Source organism: Pagrus pagrus, assembly GCF_965226575.1.
Source record: "Pagrus pagrus genome assembly, chromosome: 20".
In the NCBI taxonomy this organism is placed as follows: domain Eukaryota; kingdom Metazoa; phylum Chordata; class Actinopteri; order Spariformes; family Sparidae; genus Pagrus; species Pagrus pagrus.
This window is the reverse complement of record NC_140207.1, coordinates 20,300,909-20,324,452: the sequence shown is the minus strand read 5'-3', so window position 1 is coordinate 20,324,452 and position 23,544 is coordinate 20,300,909. Positions and strand designations below refer to the sequence as shown.

The following is a 23,544-nucleotide window of genomic DNA, read 5'->3' as shown; positions in this document are numbered from 1 at the left end:
TTCTAAGCACTTGTGAGGACCACAGACAGATACTACTTCTAACCTACTCTAACCACCTCACAGCTAATAGAAACCATTGACCTTTCTCTTAATCCTGATTCCAGTCCTAATCCTAGATCCAGGTTCCAGACTCATTCTAATGCCCAATACTGGGACATAGACAGATATACTTTATCTATGAAAAGATGCTTATTTATGACAGTTGACGATAGGTGTGTGATACGAAGGTTTAATTTAAACCACAGTGAGAGGTAAAAAAAAATCTCATCTCATCTCATTTTCTTTTTGCCCCTTATCCGTGAGGGTTGCGGGAGATGTTGCCACTTTATCCCCCCCTTTTGGGGGGTTGCGGGGTTGCTGGAGCCAATCCCAGTTTCTTATGGGCGGAGGCTAGGGTATATCCCTGGACAAGTCGCCAGTTCATCGCAGGGCCCTTCTGGCGGCAGAGGCTGCCCCACAGGGTGCCAGCTGCACGCCAGGAGCAGTTTTGGGGTTCAGTATCTTGCTCAGGGATACTTCGGCATGTAGCTCAGTTCTGCCCAGGGGAGCCGGGGTACCCACTGAGCTACAGCAAATGCATCTTGCAAATATGTCATTGCACACTTGTAACTTCCGGCAGTGCAATCCCATTTACTTACTAGTCATCTTCCCTTCTAGTTTGGAGCAAACGTTTGTAATGTTGCATTAAAGGGAAAAATACAAACAATTAAAAAAACAAAACTAATACGGCACATTTCCATCAACTGGTTTGGAGAAAATAAACTAGACTTTCATCAGACAGAGGTTGGTGGTATAGGCACGCATGGTTGTAACAAACAGAGTGGAGGAAGTAGAGTTAGGAACTGGAAACAAAAACCAGTTGTTTCCCAGTAAACTGCAAAGAAGATGATGGAGAACAAAACCAGCCACCTTGGCCATCTACGAGGATGTGGAAATTTATCTGGGAATGGTAATCTTATGGGAATTTCCAGGAAGACAACGTCAAGGAAAACAGTTTCTTCTTCCTCTTCTCTCGGGGAGCAGGTTCGTCATGTGAGTTGAATATTTGCTATGTCAGAATTTATTCAGCACAGGTGTCGCCAGAGTAGCCCTGAAGAGCCAAATATCTATCGCTGAACAGCCACGTAATGTAACTGTGGGACACTGAGTAATCTGATTCTTGAGTTAATGTAAATGTACTGGGGTCAGGGTTAAAATCTCTTCTTATCAATAAACCTTGTTGCTTAACATAACTAATCCATAACCCGATTTTAACTGAAACCTTCCATTGGCCTTTGGAGAAAAACAGCCTCACATTGCAAAAAAAAAACCTCAATCTGACAACTAAAGCTCAAATTCTTGTTCTCACAGGGACGGAAATAGAAATAGAGTCACACACACCAAAATGCACAACTAATTATTGATTGAACGACAGAAAAGCTCCCAATTGGTTTTCTACCAATGGACATAATTATGAACGGAAAACAAAATCAGCTCTATTGTATTGGGCCGATGAGTCGGCAGAGCCACGCTGAGGCCACCCGCTGCAGAGGCGGTGTGGTTTCCCGTGTAAACCATGCTGATGAAATATTCAGCGAGGAACAACTCCGACACCTCTGGGCCAACAGGCTTCGGTTACAGCCAAATCATTGTAGGCGGGACTGAGGCCGGAGCCGTGCCAGCAATGTCGCTGTTTTCTTCCTTCTTACCATACATAACAACATACATGTACATAAACATAAAGGGGCCCATTCATTTTTAATGATGTACATTAATTAATAACCCAGACCTGACCCCATTTATACTGCTGCATTCTCTGGGGTTGGAATAAAGAAGATCTAAAGCTGTTTTCCACCACTGAGAGTGCCGTATGGTGAGGGTGACAATGTGAAGGGAAAGAAATGGAGATAAAGCAGCCAGCAGAGGATGAGAGAATGCAGGATTATCATATTGAATACAAGAGGGGGCTGGAAGGAGGACACACACTCTGTATAAGAGCTGTATCTGAAACCAAAAGGGACATTTCACTGAACTGGTGGGGGGGGGGGGGTCATGCCCAAAACCCAAGCTCTAACTCCACAGTTCACACAAGCTGCTTAACCTCCACACTCGGTCAACATACGCCAACTCCTGCCAGCACTCACACACACGTACGAGCACGCACACTCACACAAACACATACTGCTCTGCAAAGTCCCCATGAACGGCAAAAATAAGCCTCATTCACTCAAGAGTGGTATTGACACAACAAAAACGTGCCCGGGCCGTGACTTTCGCTCGGGGTTACTCAACTGTGATATCTGCTCTTCTGTATGTATCTGATGGATGAATCAAGAGTGCAGATCATGAGGCGAACAAATAGGGCTGATGCCTACAGACGGTGGACAATCAGAGGACTAGAAGGCACTTATACACAGTTTGACGATCATGATGCTGGACAGTAAAATACCTTAAATCATTTCTTTTTGATATAACCAAAAACGATTATTGTTCATGTCGTTATAAAAAATCTTTTTTTTTAAATATTGATAGTTTTTATCAGCAGTCCCATAAAAATCTCAGCATTTTATTAAAAACAGACTCATTGCCCTCTTTGTATTTTTCCCTGTTATTGCTCCACAGAATCAGTCCAAGTAAGTTCCTCGTTACAGTCTCAGGAGTAAAACAGCCTCCCTTTCTCCGATCCCTGATGTCTGCTGAGCTTGGCGATCTGAGAAGGTGACGGGGGCACGTCTTGTCTGTAGGGGCCCTTGGACTGAGGTGGGGCCTGCACCGGGGCCGGGCTTGGGGCCTGAGTGTGGTCTCTGTTGTGAGCGTAGGTGCTGCCACTGGGGGGTTCCTGTGCAGGAGGTGGTCTGGCCTTGTTGGCCTCCTGCTCTCTGCGTCTCTGCTCCTGCCTCAGCAACTCCTGAGTCTCTAAGAGGACACGGGCGTTGAAGTTGGATGTTCCCAGGTAGCCGTTTCGTGATCCCTGGCCGCCGGAGTAGCGAGGGTTCTCCTTGGATGTCTGGAATCCCTCTGCTGGTGTGTACACCTTTTCCCATGAGTCTATGGACGCCGTGCTGGGGTTCTTACGAGGTTGCCTAAACACACAAAGACAGGTAGAGAGGTCAATTGTGCGTTTGAGTGAGTCATCTTTAACAGCGGCTGAATCCAAAGGGAACAGAGGATGATCGCAGGAAACTCTGCTTTTTTCTGTAGCTGCCCCTGGGTCAGAACCATTGAAGGGGAATTCAAAAGAAACTGCACTTCAGCAGAGAATGTGGCCATTTTCACATTTTGCGAGATTAAAAGGGGGACGTGGTAGTAGCATTGATATAAAATACAAAAAAGCAAGAAGGATCTGCTGCATGATTACACAGAATCCTGCGACATAAAGACCGAGACATGCAAGAGGCAGGAAACAAATGAGGGAAGCCTGAAACGCCCACAGGACTATTAGCTCCACATTGTAACCAAACACAAATGTTAAAACCTCCCTGAGAAAAATGGCTGCTTTCATCCATTTAACTCCTTTTTGGAGATGCAGACGGGTGCACTTACAGCACAGACAGAGTAATGGCGGGCCTCACGGCGTTATCCGCCCTCTACTCATCTTCAGTCTGCCTGCCAGCCCCTCCACTGACAGGACAGTGCAAGATACACACATATAATCTCCCATACAAAAAAAACAAACAAACACACGTGCATTCCTTCCGCCACACATGCTCCCCTTTCCAGGAATTTACCCCGGAAAGCCATCATTGGGAGCTGCCAGGTTTTTGGCTGAAGTGTCAAGTCGGCTCCTCCATTATTAGGATCCATTAAGGCCACAGTGCGATGGAAGACCAGTGACAGTGTCTTTTGCGTCAGGGGTGCTAAGAGAAATCTCATTCACACCTCACTGACCCGCTGTGCGCTTAAAAGGCTTTTGAGTCTACAGCACACAAGGCTACAGAGGGAGGCGGGGGCCCAGCATGCTTTTAGGCCCAACAGCTTGTATTTCTTATCTGGCTGAGTCTCATTCCAGAGAGGCTGAGAGGAACAAAAGGCAGAATAGGCTATTTATTGTTCAAAGAATTTGTGTGTCTGAGAAAATATTTTGTTTTTTCTAAAACTGAAACCGTGTTAAATTGGTGTTGTATATGGATGGAAATTCTACCCTGAACCTTGATTTATTTTTTTGTATGTACTGCAATGGTGCGTGGCAGGAAAAAAGGTGAAGGTAAGAACTATGATTGGCTGCTTTTGTTTCCACCTCGAGGTTCCTGATAGTGGTGGTGATTCTTGACCATGACAACATTGTTAAGGAAGTTGAAGAAAGACTTGGTAAACTATTTTCATTAAAGCACATCTATTAAAATCATATCCACTTACGTGAACAAGGGCGGATATTTCATTTCACTGTTGGGGGGACAATTTACAAAAAAAAAATTGTCAAGGGGACCAAAGGTGCCGCTAAAAGTACTGTTGCATTATGAATTGCTAATGACTACTATTAAACTATACTAGATAATTGAAAAGTAAATAACTTAATGGTTGTACCAGCTTGTAACAGATGCCGCTGCCAAGTGTCAATATTGTGGCTGTATTGACTCACATGGTTCAGCCATGAGGTAGTGGACTGAACAAACAGCAGTCCTGTTAGAACTGCAAATGTGTTTTTGTTCTATTGAGTGTTGGAAGTAAATAAAAATGTTAGACAAATCCTTTGTTTCAGTGAACTTTTCCAAAGTAGCTACTCACTGTACTTACCAGAGACTGCGCCACAGTTATTTGTACTGAGCCGGTGCTAGTGCGGGTTGGTGGGCAATGGACCAAACCACTGTGAGGCATATAAAGGGGGGAACCAATATTTAAAAACTTAAAAAGATATTGTTAAATATTAAGTGTTTTTTTATGCATATTATTATGACCATTTCAAACTATATGTTTACAATGATATTGGCTCTTGAGGGGGAAACTCTTTGTTTTTACCAGGAAACCCCTGTCCCCCCTGTGACTTCAGCGTGGGCTTCTAAAGAGGCTAGCTGATGTTAGGGTTAGGGTTTGATACAGACTGTAATGTACATATCTGTGGTGTATTTCTAAGGAGTTCCATTTCCTGTGTCAAGCATAAATTTCAAGCAATTGAATTTTTAGGCAAAGAGCAAAACACAAACAAATCTCGTTTTTTTCTTTTATCTTTCCTATCATTCAACTCTCTCTTCTGTTTCAAACACATTTTTATTGAGTGTCCCAGAATTCTTTGACTAACGGATGCTTTTGTGGTCCACAATTTCTTTGGATTTCAATGTGTGTATGCATCTGTGTACTGTGCTTGTCCAACAAAAATACATTAGTGCTCGTTCTGTGTACGTGTGTGCATGCATGTAGAGCATGTGTAAGTATGAGGGTAATTGGTGGCGGGGCAGATGTAGGGACAGACTGCAGAGAAAGCCCCACCACATGCTCCATATCTGGGTTTTGCTGTCTGGGCGAGCCGCCATGCATTTACACCCCGGCTTGGCGTACAGAGCAGCCAGCACCGCTCATGAAGCAGCCTCGTATTTAGAAACCCCCAGATGCCTGTTGCACAAGGCAGTGATCTGTGTTTCCAGAATGACCTTTAAGTTTATAAAGTAGATAAGAGGAGAAGGGAGATTTAGGTGGAAAGTCTTCTGTGGCGATGAGAAGAGAGCAGATATGGCACCGTTCCACAGGAATGTAACCATGATTGATGCGTCAGGGGAGCTTGTTCTCTTATCACCTCTGCTCCTGCGCCAGAATATGTCACAAAGTAGATCAGTTACATTTAAAAAAAAAAAAAAGAAAGGGAGGGGATGGGAAAATACATCATACCGAAGAGTGGGGTAAATTTAGAGCGACAGAACATAACAAACAAAGCCAGGAAGTTGGCTCGTAGAAACATTTGTGGCCGCTGTGTGTTTCTTTGAAACAGCTGGGAGGAATCAGAGTTTATGAGGAGGAGGAGAAAGCATACATACACATGCAGAGGACCAAAATGATTAAGGAAGAAAACAAACAAATGCATGCAATGGGCACTGGAACAATCATTACCTTATTGTACAAATAGATTGTCTGCAAACCTGGAATAATGTTTTTTTATATTTTTTACAGCGTGGAACAATGTTGATTTGGCTGAGGAATCCAAGAGCTGCATGAGTGGACGGTTGAGCTCCTAGCAGCTCACTCAGGCCACAGTTAAGAACCTTATCTTGACCGCATGTGTGTGTGTGTGTGTTTGTGTGTCTTTTTGTGTTCAAGTGCATCTCTTTCAGGCTAATCAGCAGTCTCTCTTTCCTACTAACACACTCGTTGCTCTCCCAGCCCCTCTCGCCCTCCACTGCCTGTCATCGCTAATCCTGCTCCGGCAACAAGCATTCATTAGTGCTCCCTCCAATCCTTACATCCCAGACTAAGCGAGCTAAGCCTGGCCGTCATCAGATAACCAGCCACCGTGGCTTCTTCTGGAAGCTCTTTGGGAAGGATTTTTTTTTTTTTTGGTCCCCTTTGGATTGAATGGCTGACTGCTCAAGCTTCCTGTTTAGGAAGGGACGGACAGGATGAAGGGGCTCCAAAAGAGAGTAGCCGGAGTTAGGGGGAATTGTGGTTATTAATCTGGGAATGTAAGACTTTAGCTCTTTAATGAGGAGCCATGTCGAGACACAAGCTCTGAAAAGCCTCAGCTGGGGTCAAACGTCAAGCCTGAGCTCATGCGACTCTTTGCTAAAAGACGCTATGAGATTATGAGAGGAATGCATATCAAAGGCCTCCTCGCCCGGCTTTTTTTGTCAGCCGGACAAACTTTCCCAAGAGAAGGAGCTCTCTGAGAGGGGAGGGCTGGAGACAACTGTCACATCACATGAGATGCCAGCAGATAACACCTACTGTATGAAGGGAATGCATAGATCGGTCTCTGGCTCATACCGACCACATTGATTATACGTCCATGTGGACCGCAAATCCATAGCCATAGACGGGAACATTTCCTTATCTACCTGACTGTGACTGTTCGGAGAGAGCAGGGCAAAAGAGAATGCTACGAAGAAATGATTGCTGTTTGTGTAGGGAGAGACTGAAATCACACGAGAACAGAGTTCCACTGGCCGAGGAAATGTAAGACCACACACACACACATATACACACTTAACGTGTTCTGTCTTTGTTTAAACTGGCAAGGCAGCAGAACCAAAATAAATCAGACTTCACTCTGACTTCACCTTCAACGGAGCATAATGAACGTTTCATAATACAAAAAAACACTCACATTGGATTGGTTTCAATGTGGAAATATTAAACAATGAAGAGGAAATATTGTTTATTTCATTACGAACTTTAAATCACTGTGTCAGTCAAGTGTAGAATTTGTATTATTCCTCTTTAAGGTTAAAAAATATGGACATTTTCCAACAGACAGAGCTTCAGAGGATTGGTACAGGCGCAGAACACACACAGGGTGAAGGCAGGAAATGCAAATACAGATATTAAACCAAACGCCTCGAGATGTAAGATAAGCTAAGCTTTATTGGCATCTCTTTGACAAATATGCAAACGAATTGAAACAGGAAGAGAGGGAGGAGATGAAGAGCAGCGGTTGCAGCTCTGAACTACTACTGCCAAAGAGAGAATTCCTTTAAAACATGATATTGGATAAGGGAAGTGTTGTTAGGGGGGGGCGCAAAGTCACTGCTTCTTCAGGGTCAACATTGATTTAATGAAGTTAAATATCATTCAAATCATTCCAGGGGGTTACATTAAATGATTTCATTCAAAGAGTTTAGCTAAGAATCATTTCAATGTCTGGAGATGTATTGGAAGTGGCTTTGTGGTGATTGACTTTGTAGTCAAAGAGAGACGCTTTAGAAAGTGGAGAGAAAAAAGGGCAAGGGCACAAATATGAGGGAAAGAAATGGATGGAAATCGAAAAAGTCAAATGAAGAGGTCTAGAAAGGGCAGGAAGGACGTGATAAGTCACAGAGAGGGGAGGGAGAGAGAGAGAGAGAGAGAGATAGACGAACAGACAGATGGAAGAGAGAAAGGACTAGGCGAGGGGTGTCTCACCGCGGAAGGGAGCTGTACTGTCTCTGTGCTTGCTGGAAACCATCTCTGTCCTCTTGCTGCTGTTTCTGGACCTGATTGTCAACTGTTACTGAATGGCGTCCACTCGGTGTCTCTGTCCCATTGCTCACCTGCAACATGCAGTCACACAAGCCAAGACACACACAGTTAAGACCCAGTGACATAGAAACAAGTAGAGGAAAAATGTTCACATTCCTGTCGCTGCACACAGTGCTTACACAAATCTGAAAATAGAGAAACACACACACACACACACTTAGTTGATGGAATATTTTCCCTCAGCACAACGGGTGGCTTGACAAAATGTGTCAGGCTGCCCTCAGGGGACAGGTAGTTAGTAGGTGTTTTTCCAGGATGGCAATGGGAAATGTGCCAATGGATGAAGTCCACTGATATTGTTTTTAATGGAACAATTCACCCACATATGATCTTTCTATCATTTATAAATCCTTGGGTTACTAGACTGCTAGACAGCAGAGATTCCTGTAGCGATGGTTCAGGTCTCTTGATGTGGGGTTGTATGAGATACTTATCCCTCGTCAGTGTATTACCTGCAGAAGATAGCCCTCAGCTCTCTCCCTGTGTGGAGAAGCATCGAGTAGCGCTGGTAGGAAGCAGGGCATTGTGCTGCTGTAAACTGGACAAGCAACAAGACGTGTTTTAGCCACCTAAAATAGGTCCCACCTCCCATATAACCATAAGTTATGTATCCGTTTAAGCGTCTGTACCTACCACGCACCTTATTATGCCAAACACACACACACCTGCGCTTTTGTGTAAGAATACAGATGTTGTACCGCTGAGGGAATGTAGTGCCGAAGGGAATGGCGGTTTGACAGCAACGTAAAGCCCCAAAGGTGTTCAAAACATAGTGTACACTTAAACGGACATATATTTTTTAGGTGGCTAGAATACGTCTGGTTGAGTTTAAAGCAGCACAATGCCCTGCATCCCACCGGCGTTGCTTCTCCACACAGGGGGAGAGCTGACGGTCATCTACTGCAGGTAATACACTTGCTAGGGATAAGTTCCTCATAAAACCACATCACTTTCATGGAAAGCAAGGCTCCAAAAAGTGGAAGCCACAACAGATCTGATCTGATATATATTTTGACCCAGATGAGAGGATATTTTTCTGGAAAAATGAAAAGATGGTTGAAAAAGTGGGGGTTTCTTTGAGGACTTAGACGTCCAAAACAGCACGGGGAGATTATCTTTTTACTAAACAGGCAGACATCACAACAAAAAAAAAATATTGAACCTATGCTGTGTATTTTTGCACTAAGTAAGCACTACTTACATGCTGAAGACATAAATTATAGATGAGTACCACCAGTCACTACATTTCATAGATTTTGCGTGTGACTTGACTACACACCGCTAACCTGTACCAGTGTGTATGTGTGTTTGTTGTCTGATCACTGGCGGGGTTGACATGGAGATATCATCTCCCTCAACGCTAGCGTGCTGCTAACGAGCTGGCTGATGAAAGAACATGACAAGCCAATTAAACAGAGACGAGCTGAGGAGGCGTAGCAAGTGTGGCTTGACCAATTGTCAGTTTTCATCAGGCCTGGATGGCAACGTGGTGGGCAGGTGGGGGTGTGCATACCTTTTTTTCTATTGAACAATGTTTTTGTACTGTTTTACAGGCAGCTGTGTTTTAAAACTAAACAAAACCTCTAAAGTGTCGGTGTTTGGTAGCTCGGAAAGATATCTTCTTGAATTTCGAAAACCTGTGTTTGTGTTTTTACGGGGTGTGTGGTATGAGGGGTGTTAGTACGTGATAGAATGGATTGATGGCGTAAAGGTGTCTTTCAGATGGAAAGGCTGTCAGCAAAAATGTCTTCTTGGAAACATCTTGCGTTCTTGAAATGGCTGCTTTCCTCCTCACTTGGACAGCTGCAATAACAGAGCAATTACATTTCACTCAGCATCAATAACAAGTCCTTTCTCAAGCCCTCCAAGTCCAAAGAAACATAATAGTATTTCACGTGGGTGAAGTGAAGATTACTCATATGTTTCAGATTCTGCTGGAACAGCACGTTTCCCCGGTTCACAAAGTGCAGAGCACATAAACGAATATCAGATGAACAGTTAGGGCGAAGGAGAAATTATTTTTACTGGGACCAAATGCAGTGGTGAGAAAATAATTAGTCACGCACACTCTGAGATTTTAATGTGATTCTAAAGGAAGTGGTGAGGAATCCGGAGGTGCTTGACGCTACGGTTTAAAACTAAAGGGGTTGAGGTGGATGACGCCATGCCAAGAGAAATGCATGAGAAATAGCCAGGAGAGAAAATCAGTCAGTGTAATGGTATTATCCAGGGAAGGAGAATCAGATTATTCCATGTTAGGGCTGGAATACAATGCCATATAAAACATGACATTTGATGAAATCAAATCAAAGGGACGTCCGTGTTCGTTTTTATCCAATAATGTGAAAAAATGATGTCAATACGGCACGCTTTTATCTCTCCCTTGTTTCCTTGGTGGTGTCATAGACAAAGGAGGGAGAAAAAAATCATTCTCCACCTGTTTAAACATAAGAGCATTCACAGACAGTGAGCCGGGGGGACGTAATTATGAAAATTATTTGCAGCTATCAAAAATACAAGACCGGGAAAGCAGCTGGACAGGAGTTGAGCCTTGAAAGAGACAGCCGAGGTGTAATGTTTCTTGGTTCAGAGCTGGTCACAGACCTTTCAGTAATATCAAAGCAGGTTGCTGTGTTGGGTCAGCACTAACATATGGCCTTGCTGCCCACACACCTCATGATGCTATGTTTGTAGCACACCACATACGGAACAGTTTTAAGAGCACAGCCGTGCTGTACACAAACACGCATATGGAAGACATTTGAGTTGCTAATGGACAGAAAGACCTGAAAAAAGCCCAGTTGGATAATGATTCTCTCATAAAGTCCTTGCACGACCCAGTTCCGCCAATTTATTATAAGAAAACCCAGTCCATTTGTGGTCGCCGGAGTGTGTAGCTCCGGGTGGAGTATCCATCTGGGAGCAAGCACTGTGGTCTGCCATTTCCCAGTCCCTGGACCATGGTGAAGGGGAAGTGGGCTTTGTTACCACTTAAGGACTCCAAAGCAGGCACAAATGGCAGAACAAAATGTTACAATTTTTTTTTTTACGGAGGAGATATCTGTGTGGAAGAATCTGTGGGGTAATAGTGCTGAAATATATTACGATGTCGGCATGAGGAAAGGTAAGCCCTCTGTTCTCTATCTTATCTGTGAACCCATGCAGTGTGGTAAGTAAACTGAGTGCACAATAAAAGCTTGTTGGAGGGGCTGCATACAATCTGTGAGACACAATATTGTATTCGCTATGAACAAATCTATTTCACACTCCCAACAAGCTAGAAGTTATCTTTGTGATTGTGACTTATGGTGAGACCAGTAAACCATGCTTGCTGAAAAGCACTATCCGTAATTAGACCACGGAGCATTGACAGCTAGCATTAGTATAGGTGAGTAAACTGAGAAGAAGCTCGGTCAAAACACAACCAGTTGTGGTTGGAAAATTCTGTAAAAAAGTTGTCATAGAGCAAGAGGAAAATCCATGAGTCCAAGAAGCACCATGAGGAAAGGGAATCTACCTTGTGATGATATAGTGGAGTAAAGATGTCCTGAGCAGAGAGCGACATCACCCTGTTTATACTGTAGACACAGCGAGCAGGATTGTGAGTGTGTTCTAACTTATGCCACTTTTGGGGACAAAAGCCAGAGTCAAGACCACATTTGCATGCAAATAGGTCTACCTAACCTTCAGCAGCTGAAAAGAAGCCGGGGTCTGCGGGAAAACCACGCACTCGTTCCAAACTCTGCTAGTTACTGAAGCAAATAATAGCCGATATGTACATCCTCCCGCATGCCTAATGTACCTCCCTCTGTGCTGCTGAGAACGGCAAAGGGAGATTGGGGAGGTGGGGCCAACGTCAAATTGAGTCATTTTACAGGGGGTGATGATGAAAAAAAAAAAATAAATCCACTAGGGGTGTGACGATTCAGCTCACAAGATGAGACAAGACAATATTTTAACACTATATTTAAGAAAACTTCAAACGTAATATATGACTGGAATAAAATTTTTATTTAATTGAAAGTCACAAAATGCAAAACAATGCAGGTCAATTTTGAAATGTTTTTAACTAGTTATTATCTTGTAATGAATGTCACTTCAGTTCTACTTTCTGACTGAGTATGAATTATCATATGCAGTAAACGACACAAACAATATGTGACGCACTGTAAAAGGTTTAGCCACAAACTTAATTGGCTGGCTTCATTGTCAGTCACAATTGCGATGCCATGGTTTGGCCTTTTAAGCTCCCAGTGACAGCTGCTTGTAAAACTTTGGCTATGTTTGCCCCTGTGTGGGACTCGAAAGTGGGCGAGTCTACATTACAACATTTACCATTTTCCAGGCATTTGTCGGCGTTGTCTGGCCTTTCAGTGTTTTATTCATCGGCACGTATGATTTTAGTAAAGAGCTGTGGTGGTTCCGTAGGTGTATTTGCATAGTGCTCGGTAGCCGCGGTGTATGACACTATTTTCTTACAGTGCTAGATATTGTTCGTGTCTTGTTTCTCACTCTGTCACCATTAATAGTTTCCACCGGGTATCCAAAACGCTGCCAAACAAATGACTTAAAAGTGTCGGGGGCATCTAATGCTAATTTTGAGTTCAACATCAGACTTCGTCATGCTGGCTGCTGCTTTGCCTCTGTTATGTACTGATATCGCGAGACAGCTTTTCACGAGAAATATTGTCATGTTTTAATATCGCAAGATGTCGTGGCACGAGATCTTGTCTCAGCTCTACTATCCACTGATTTACTTTGGCTTCTTTCATAATGCAAGAAGAAAAAGAAAAAGTCTTTTTGGGGCATCTTCACGTGACATTTGGCCACTACGTCAAATTGGCTTCAAAGCCTGTGGCTCTTCCTAGGGGCCTCATTGCACTCTTTCATGGTACCGAGCTATGTTGATATAACTCTAACCCGTAGGCCTTGGGGAGTCAAGTGATGGTGGCTAAAAGTGGCTTTACGAGTTATTATCTTCACATGATCACATAGTGAGTGTGCGATTGTGTCAAACTAATATTTTCTAACATGAAAGCACTTTATTCAGAGGAACCTCAGTTTGCATAAACACAACAAATGCTTGCAGACACATGTACCCTAGTAGCGGGAGATAGAGTGATAATAAAATCAAAAGAATTCACATAAATAAGGGCTTTACAAGCTGCTGTTTGTGTGTTTGATCCAAAGTATCAGCATGGCGCTCACACTCTTCTGTGTGGTCATGCTCATTGACGCACAAACCCAACAGCACAAATTGATTTTATTGCTGCAGACAGAGAGCAAGAGAAAAAAAGGCAACTCTTTGGAAAATACATAGCACTTTATAATGAACATCTGGAAATCCCCTCTCACAGAGCAGCGGGGAGGGAGGGAGAAAAAACCCGCCAGCTCTAATTGTGTGTGTTGGCTTGGGGGCTACATGATAGACAGGGCTTCTTGTGTCCTGGTCATTATTCCATTAAGGAGGAGCCGGGGGTTCAGGGACTGACCTCGGCATTGTCGTTACAGGCGTCCACATGAGACATACCTGAGCTCAGTCGCCAACACTCCAGAGACAAGCTGGGGTCAGACTCAGTGTAAGAGCCTCACACCTCCCGCACACCATTATCATGATCATTGTACATTTTTTGTTTTTTCATCCCAAACTGAAACATTTTTAAAAAGGTAATTTGTTTGGAATCTGAGTAAGAGGATACTGGGTAACAGAACTGTAACCCTTGGTCGGTTTTGTCCAGTGACAATTGCAATAAAGTCTATTCAAACAAGGTGAGGTTCTTATCTTATGTTGACAAAAAAAAAGACAAACGAAGAATTAATTTGTGCAATTCTATCATTAACTGAAAGTAAGGAACCAGACCAGACCAACCAGATACTACATGATATTTAAAATGAAATAGTTTTGTCAACAGCTGATCCAAAGTCCAGAGTGAAAAGTGAACCTCTCTCTACTTTCAAGCCAACATGGAAGGGGAGAACAGCAGTTGGTCCAATTATTTTCTTAATGCTGGTATCTCAGGATCACATTAATTATTGCATATCTTATGATAACAAAGCTTGTTTTGAGTTAATTAATCTACTTATCTCAAGGAAACGTATTCTATTATCTGGAGATAATGAGATAATCAACCTGTTATGTATCAAAAGACAACAAAATGTTGTTATTACTTATGAGTGAGTGGAGCACCCATTTCTTTTGAATATTATGAAGTTGTTTTCTCATGATAAACTAGACTCTCAAGAAATTTGTTTTCTCAAAATAATGAGGAAATTAGATTTTTTATCTCGACATAATGGTTGAAACCCAATCTACATAATAAATGTTGGCAAAGTATATTTCTGCAAAAAACACAGATAAGATCAAACTTTAATATTTTTTATCTTGCAACTTCTCTTGTCACAATGTTGCACTTATGTGTTTAGGTTTAGGCACAAAACCCACTTGGTTAGTGTGAGGACATCATGTTTTGGCTGTTAAGGCTTGAAACTGTCCCCAGGTCTCCATAGAACTATCAAGTGGTGTCACAAATGTTGAAACGCCGTGGTCCCTGGTGAACATTTTCAGTGGTTTCACACTTCCAAATACTGAAATTCAGAGTTAGCTGTTGTCACTGACTTGGTCTGGTCGCCTGTAACTCCACTACTGTCCCCTCCACCTCGTTTTGTAGACATGTCAATACGGTAAGTATAAATGTGAACGTATCAGTGGTGCAGAATGTTAACTGCTAACATTTTATTCTGGTGACTGGGCTGAGATAAGGCAAAAGTAATCTCGACATAGTGACATTATTCCTTCCTTCACATGCTTAGAAAAAATAGGAATTTGAAAAAAATCTACATTTCCATGACTTCTGGTCATCCGTATTATTTAATCATAATATCTTGATAAGTAAGACAGCTGATCTGAGCTGTTGCTATTTGTTTTTATAAGAAATATATAGTATAATTGATACAACTGAGTCATACATGCCTCAAGATGCTAGCAGCTCCTGTTCTGGCTTGTATTTGTGTGTGGAAGTCATCACGATGTAATTTTGAGTGCTCAGGGACGACGTGCATCAAAGTGCATTTCTGTACACTTTGATGTGGTTGGCATTTAACTGCCTTCTCAGGCATCTTGCCTTTTCTTGGTAACGCTCACCGAGTGGTTTGATTTTAAAAAAGTGGAGGCCCCGGAGGTTTCACTTTAATCACTGTGGACAAGATTCAGCAATGACACATGCAGAAATCCACTGCAAAAACTAAAAAGATATCAATTTCTGTACAGAAAAATAGCCATACTTCGCTATGGAATACTGGCACAAGGTTATTTTTGTGGATCAGAAAGTTAAATAGTTTTCAGTTTCAGTATAAAAATAGGCAGTGAAAATAGAAACCGCAAACGAAGAATGAGAGTTTATTTCTCTGGTGTATTTTTAAGTCAGCATGTACATCTATGAAGGCTTTTTCTTTCTTTTTGCTTCAATCCACACATGTATCACTTCATATTTTTACCCTTTTTCTATCCACAGATTCCCTGTTTTTGTGTCAAAATGGTAGTCCCATCCACTTCCGATAGAGCCATATCCATTCTGCTTTGAATGACACTAAGACATGACTTCCCTTGTGTTCCTTTTAATCAGTGTCAAAACATAACATGGGTATGCCTGTATCTTTCCTAACAAGCTCTGCCATTGTGAATCCTTGTTCACAGGACTGAAATAACATGAAAGAGAACTAATAAAATAGACTTCAATACTCCAGGGCTGGCCTTATATCTTATTACCAGTGGAATAGAGGGGGTATGCTCAACAATGTCAACAATCACAAGCAATTAGGAGCTCAGAGGCTCAGAGAGACCAACTGAGACTGCTTAGTGCTGAACAAACAGTTAACAACTCATTCTGACAGCGAAATGGGAAGAGAGAGAGATTAAGAAAACAGTGGAGGGACATGTCCACGTTTAGTGCTTTTTTTCACCCATCAGTAGGACTAACAGTGAAGGAAATCCAGTGCAAATAAAGCGTGCTTGTAAGTTTGCTTTTACGTCTAACCCACACTCACTCAGACGATAGAAAAAACAGCAGGCAAGGCGAGACAGTCCCTGTCACATCAGACCTCCACTCCAAGCCAGTTTAATTGACAACCTGACACTGATAATTCTCCAGAAAATTGGATGCCAAATATTTAAACTTTCGAGGTCTGACATTCTGACCCATAATTTAGAAAATAGCGCTGCTTGGTCTGGCAATTCCTCCACAACCGCAACTTTGTCTGTCTCAGGCTATTACACTGCAAAAAAATATAAATATTTGACCTCTAACTTGTTCGGTTTGGCCAAATATAGAAAAAAAAGATGAGTTAGAGTCGAACAAATTTTGGGACTGCTACTTAAATGATCAGTGATATAATACGTATGTGGAAAGATGATGCAAAGTGTTTCTTTACTTAAACTCCAAGCCCAGTTGAACTTTTCATGCATAGCAGGAAGTAATATGAGATCAAGTCTGAACGAATTAACAAAGGAATTAACTTGATTACATTTTTCCAATTAAGATGAGGAAATCCCATTTTTAGTATAGATCAATCATAGAAGAGAACGGCTTAAAAAACACATTTTAATTTAAAAAAAAAAATAATTTAAAAATCCCTTTAATCACGTCTAATGAAAATTTAACTGAACAGTGGGCCTCACTGTCCTCAATTTCTCTCCCCTTTCTTCTCCTCAACGTCCTGAACAGTCACTTGTCATGGAATGTTTCCCTTGTTCATTTCCTCTCCTTCTTCCTGCCATAAGTGTGTCACATTTCCATGACAGAAAAGGCACAGACAGAGTTGAGTAATTAGCAATTAGTTCCAGGTCAAAGGTTGGACCTGGAATTTTGAAATTAGTCAAAGAAATTTGGCAGAAGTTGGGACTAAAGCCTAAAGTTTTATCGACACGAGTCAGATAGTTGGCAGTCATACAACACTGACGTCCACAAAAGGATGACAGTGTCAGGCGATTGAAGCACTTCCATGGACTACTGAAAGTAATTATCATTCGTTTCACAAGTAAGATTGTTATTATTGTAGAGCAGGAACGTATGACTCCACTTAATTGCAGTCTGTAGGTTCCCCTCTCTTGGGAATGATTGCAGAAAACAAATCGCATTTATGCTCAGTGTTTGTGTTTTCTCACTTTGTATCACTAACATCAGTTAGAAAGAATAAAATTTACTGTAATATTTTCAGCAACTGTATATTTTATCAAATGAACCCTTAAATAGCTAAAATCATCAAGCCAATACGAATAACAAAAGGTATTTTCATTAGTGGTAAAGCTGAAATACTAAATTAGTAATATGTTAGTGCTTGTTGCTTTAAAACAATTATATTCAGAGTAGTCGTAAGGTTGTGTCAGTAGTTGATAGTCAAGGAAATAACTTTCAGATCAGGCTGTCCAGGGTTAAAATTATTTGAGCGTAAGAAATCCATTAATCAGCTGGTGGCTTTGGAGATAATCTCAGTGTTCAGTGGTGCATCAGGGGGAATCGCTCTAACAGCTCTGATTCCAGGGTATTTTGGACCATATGTTTCCGTGTCTGTGCAGCTCAGTGCCACTCTGATGGCTCCTATCGAACACTCACCCAGGGCTCGTTTAAGCTGTAGATGTGCCGATGGTCCTCGAGGTCTTCCTCCTGCTTGGCCTGCTGGAACTCGTGCCTCAGCCTTCTTATCCGGTCGTGGTTACTGGGGGTCATTTCACTGCTGGTAAAGAGACAAAGAGGAGGTGAGATGGTGGGACTAGTTGTGTTGAATCCAGAAAGCACACTCGAGGATATTTGGAGGGAATTTTTCAGCAAGAACTGACTCAGAAATAACTCCTGGCACATTACTCTAGCAAGCATTATGTCAGTGATGCTTTCTCGTATTTGAATTATTCATATGAGAACCCTAATACCCCTCTAAATTCTGTTGAGGATCCCTTGATCTGACATGTCATGATTCCCTTTCGCATACCTGATTGACATCTCTATGTGTTTTTTTCTTCCCACCAGACCTCCTTCCAGTCTCATCTGTTCTGAACATCCCTTTAACTGAAAGTGTCCCCCGTGCACCATTGTAAGTGATGCATGTCCCTTTTAGACTGCAGGAGAATGTTGGCCTTTTATGGTACACAGTCATTAAACACTGTGGAAAACCCTCATTTACATCCTCTTCATTAAGGGGCTTTGAGGGGCCTGTCAATAGGAATCAATAGCCTTCCCTCAGCTTAATCAGGCTCTCCTTTTATCACCAGCTACAGAGGCAGCACACGACAAAACGCATAATTATGATGAGACAACCGGCTTGATAATAAGCCTGCATTTATGCATACCACCGGGATGAAAGTGACCAAAGGTTAGGAATTTATGCTGAGAGAGGATGGGAGCTCGGGGGTGTAGGGAGTGGGACTGATAGAGTGAAGGGAGGGAAGGGGAGATAAAGGTAGGAGGGCTGTTCTAGGATATGGTGTGAAAAAGGGAAAGGTTAATCAAAAGCATGTGAGAGAAGGGAAAGAAACTAAGTCGGCTAGGACCTGTCACCCTGTCATTGTGTGTGTCCTCCTGAGTAGCACTTACAGGTGGTACACCGGCAGTGGAAGTGATTGCTTATTTGGGCCCAGAGGATTCTGGGCGCAATTATGGTGATAATTGCAGATAAGAATGAGCACATCCTTCTGATGATAATGGGCACTAGGACACGCTGCCAATCAAGCTTCATTAAAAGCACAGTAAACAGCAGCTCATAAAGGATGAATGGATCTCGGTGCGTGCCCCCGAGTAGCACTTGGCGAGACACGTTATCGTGTTGTTCGTACTGCCTGATCAAAATCAATTGTATTAGTTATACTCCATTTGATTCCTATAGCTTTATGTGTGTGGGAGAGCAGGGGCGTACATTAAGCCTTTCATGTGGATGCGGGCAATTAAGTGGCTCATCGGGGCGTGGGTTGGCTTATGCTTTTAGGGTGTGGGGTGATGCATTCCTCCTATTACTGCATATTACAAAATCAATGTTCCCTCTCTTATTTGGATGAGGTTGCCTTAAATAGCATGTACCATGTTAAAAGACATTAAATTACTTAATTGTAGCCTATAAACAACAGTGCTGAATAGAATATATGTGCAAGGCAACACTTAAAAGGCTCATTAAAGATGTGATTCCTGCAAAGTTGCTCTCTTTTGTCATACAAGTTTGTATGATGACGATGCATTCTAACATACTTACATACACAGGTGTTTTGAAATTGAAAGTTCAGAAAGGAAGACTACTCTCCTGCATGTTTAGTCTTTAGTTTATTCCTTATGCCATCCTGTCACTCATTCCTCTCACACATGGTCGCTCATAATTGCCTGTCATTATCTGGGGCTGTCAATTGATATCAGCTGCTCACATCAGCCGGGGACATCCATCCAATAGCACACAACACACCTTCACCGTTAGCCCATCATCTTTCTGCTGTCCTTTTTAAAATACGATTGTCTCTCTGCCTTCAGTTCTTTCATGCTGCTGTTTTGTGCATGCCCCATCATCACCGAATTTTCGCAAATTCACCAGCTTAATCGTTTCATCATCGTCATCTGTCTCAGAAGAGTCATCTGCCGCCACCACCAGTGTCTGGACTCTGTGGGGGATATTTCTTGCTGCTGCTCAGGGCAGACACGCTTCGATCACAAAATCTCCCTGTAGAGTCTACGCGCCAAAGATTTTCTCACATGAGTAATTATCACATATCACCTGCTGGATTGTGACATATTATCTGCTGTCATATACATTGTCTTAACTTCATTCACTAGTCTCTCCTTCTTTCACTTCTGTTGGTTCTTTAGTGTTACCTTCCTACTAACTTTTACTTTTAGATTCTATTATATGTGTTACAGGTACAGGGGCTGATACCAAGGCAACTTATCTTGAAAACAGGACAAAAAGGGTGAGGCAGTGAAACATAACTGCGCTTTACAGAATCCCCCTGGACACATAATCCAAGTAGACATTTGCAAATAATGCACTGATGAGACCGAAACAGCAAGCGAAAGTGGGTCATCTTTTCAGAAAATCTCTATAAATGGAGTTTCAGAATATCACCCTTGAAGGAGTTTTCCAAAAAGTTCATTTTCAGTCACCTAAAACAATGTTTATGTGTGTACAAAAGGCCAAAACGCATATAAAAATCTTTGTTCTAATAAATACCTGTAAATGTGTGGACAGGGCCTAAAAAAATGTTGCTGTGTTTAAGCGATACCATAAATACCCCACCATGTAATTGAGAAAACATAAAACAGATCTGCAATTCTTTGCATTTCCCTACTGTATGCATGCTACATATGTTGGAATACAGTGCAAGTCATCATCCTTGCTCGAGAGAGAGTTTGACAAGACTTGTAAAGGGTGGAAACAGACCAAACAGATCAAGGAAGTCCAGTGCATGCAATTAGTTTAATCCCAGAGGCTGGTCAAAGAGAAGACAGGGCTGACTCCAAACAAACAGCCTCATAAATTTTTCTCTTTGACCCTCCAGTGAGGGTCAGTGCTGGCATCAGCATCTCAAAAACATGCACCAATGGGCTAGAGGAACCATAGGGAGCAGCTGGGGATTGACAAAAAGGGCCACACCCAAAGCAATAAACAAGACTGCCTGAGTCCATATACACTTTCAACTCAGTAAGACCTATTGCCCTTCTGTCACCCACTCAAGCATCAATCTGCGAGAGAGTATAATGTATGTTACGAAATTTCTGTTCCAGTGTGTGGTGGATGAAGTGGTGGGGAGTGAAATGGCAGAAGATGAGCCAAGACAAGATTTCCAGCAAATTAAAGAACTGGCAGCAAAGTGGAAAATGGAAATTGCGTCGCGCAGGGACTGGGAGTGGGGCTGGGATTTAACGAGGGGTGAATTTGTCACGGCAGTTCAAAGGAAGCCTGTGCAATTTCTAGATTATCTGCAGGGTCTTCTCCTCTTGGTCCTCCACCCACCATGGGGGGTACCAAGATGATGATGGGATTCTTGAAAAACACTCCATGGAATTCTCCGATTGTAAATATATTCATATAGCAAGAAAAAAGAGCTGGAAAGCTTTGTGCTGGGGAAGAGCAGAGGCACCTACAGCTGCCCACTATCACTGGAACAGCCAGCAGCAGCCCTGTCTCCACACATAAAGAAGATGGATTCAGCTGCCTTCCCTGAGAGCTCCCCAATGCTTGGGCACCTCAATGTGTAATTAGTCAGCATGATCGTTGCCGATGCATCAGGTGTCACCGCTTATAAATTCCCCTGTGAATACATCAACCTCTGTAATGGGCCTGAAGAGCAGCAAGAAAAGACAGGGTGGGAAACTGGTGGCAATTTACGTCAGCGGACCACTTCGGCAATTAGGATAAATGTGTCACCTAAGCCAGCAATACATGTGTATGAGGGAATATGAATGAGCGCTCCGCATCGGTTTGCTGGAAGCCATGTGTTTGTGCATAAGGGAAAAAGGTCACAGGTTGTGTAAGTGTACTCAAGGGTACAGGCAGACTGTCTGTATCATGATCATGAGCTAGCAGGGCTTGTCCCAGTGCAGGTTTTTTTTTTCTTTTTCCCAATAGCCTTTTTTTTTTCAAATGCGAGTCAATGAAAAACGGGATGCTGCACGTAAGGTAATTAAAAAACATGGGAGAGATAAAGTATCCATATGCCACAGCATTTTCACAGCCAGCATCTTCATTCCGCCCTGTATAATGAGATTTGCTCAAAATTCATCTGTGTTCGCAGACTGAAATGTCAGCACTTCGCCCCCGAGGTTGGCCATGTCGCTCCGAAATGCAAACATACGCATGGAATACAGACTGCACCACATAGATGTACAAAGATGCCAACACACACTCTATCTCCGATTCCCTGCCTCTCTTCTCCTCACTTTACAGACACTTGTATTCGGTAAAGTCACACCGCTGCTGTGTTTATAGCTTGGCTGAAAGCTTATTCTGAAGGCTTATCAGGAGAGATGATCTTGTGAATTCACATCATGCAGCGTCAGGTCAAACAGCAAGGATTCAGACTCGGAACTACAACAGAATCCCCTTCCTGTCCTGCTGCTCCACCTCATCCTCTCCCTTCTCAAGAAAGGATTATAAAACTAGTCGACGTATGAAAATACAGAGAAACAACAAAAAATTGAGCTAAAATTGTTGCATTTTAGATAAATAAGATATAACATGTAGAGATTTCTGCATTCAAATCATTATTACATTATCCCAGATGTTTCCAACAATGTTCAAACTGAGAGAGATCCAGTCTACTCAAGGTAAGAGTGTGTTTCATTTGGTCGCCTGTCGCTATCACTTCAGTGAACGTGACTGAACATAATGTGAATGAAACTTTAAAACATTACCTTGTCTGTGAACATCTGCCCCTTACTCACGTCAGATAGACTTTATTGCCCATGGTGGTTGTTTAATGGTGTCACTTGCGCAAGTTTCACTGATCTTTTGTGACGGTGTTTATATGCCCCCAAACAGACAAATTAGTGTATGTTGGTGGTATGATAGCAAATGTTTAAGTTCAGTGAAGGTCAACCTCTCACTGGACTCAGAACTCTTCTCTCTGTTACTTTAAGTTCATGAAGTAAAGTACACTTCCCCTCCAGCTCCAGTTGGCTGTCAACATTACAGTACATACACACCTGACAATGGAGGTCACCCTCATGGATCGCTGCTGCAGCCAGGTTGATTAATCGTAGTGAAGAAAAATCCACTTTTTAATCCCAAATGTTATCTCTGAGCTCTCCTCCCATCGATAAATGGCTCTAGATCAGAGCAGAATCAGATGTGACTCCTGGTGTTTGTTCCTCCAGAGGGTCTGGCTCTGCACCCACCTCTACCCTCCGGCAGCAGAAATGACATATTGTGCATTTCAAGTTTTATCCATAACAATTTACAACACTGCAGTAGCGACATATTTCTTAGCGCTTTTGTTTTGCAGCAGACCGAACAGCCACTGGTGTGCATATCTCTAAGTGCACGCATGTGTGTGACCCCCATCCCACCTGTGTTTTTTAACCTGATCTGTTGACAGGGGTCATGAGCCCTCTAAAGCTGCAGTTGGGGATATGTGGACGCCTGTCTGTGTAATAGTCATCCTTTGATCCAGGAGGATTTGGCAGATGTCTCGCACACCACAAGGCTTAGTCCGAGGATGCAAACTATGGCACACTATCGCTTCTGTTGGTGGATCAAAGCCATGCTGAGTCCCGGCATGTCCTATAAACACTGCCACTGGCCAATAAAGGAGTAATCCAATCACTGAGAGTAACATGGGTCATATGAGCATACCGAAGGTCAGTGGCCAGCCTTGGCCAATCAGAACAAGAGGGGTATAATCCTGGGGATAACATTTACAGAGAAGTTTGACGGGAGTTC

General features: G+C 42.6%; 1 protein-coding gene across 1 annotated transcript in view; it reads right to left on the bottom strand.

Annotated features, from left to right (window-relative positions):
• Positions 1 to 269: 269 nt before the first annotated feature.
• Positions 270 to 23,544, bottom strand: part of LOC311249272 (partitioning defective 3 homolog) — a 350,671-nt gene continuing 327,396 nt past the window's right edge. The window contains exons 23-25 of the mRNA XM_084340181.1: positions 17,748 to 17,868; positions 8,023 to 8,150; positions 270 to 3,062 (exon numbers count right to left, since the gene is read on the bottom strand). Coding sequence (XP_084196307.1) covers positions 2,633 to 3,062; positions 8,023 to 8,150; positions 17,748 to 17,868 — 679 coding nt within the window. The 3' untranslated portion in view covers positions 270 to 2,632. The remainder of the gene's footprint in view (positions 3,063 to 8,022; positions 8,151 to 17,747; positions 17,869 to 23,544) is intronic.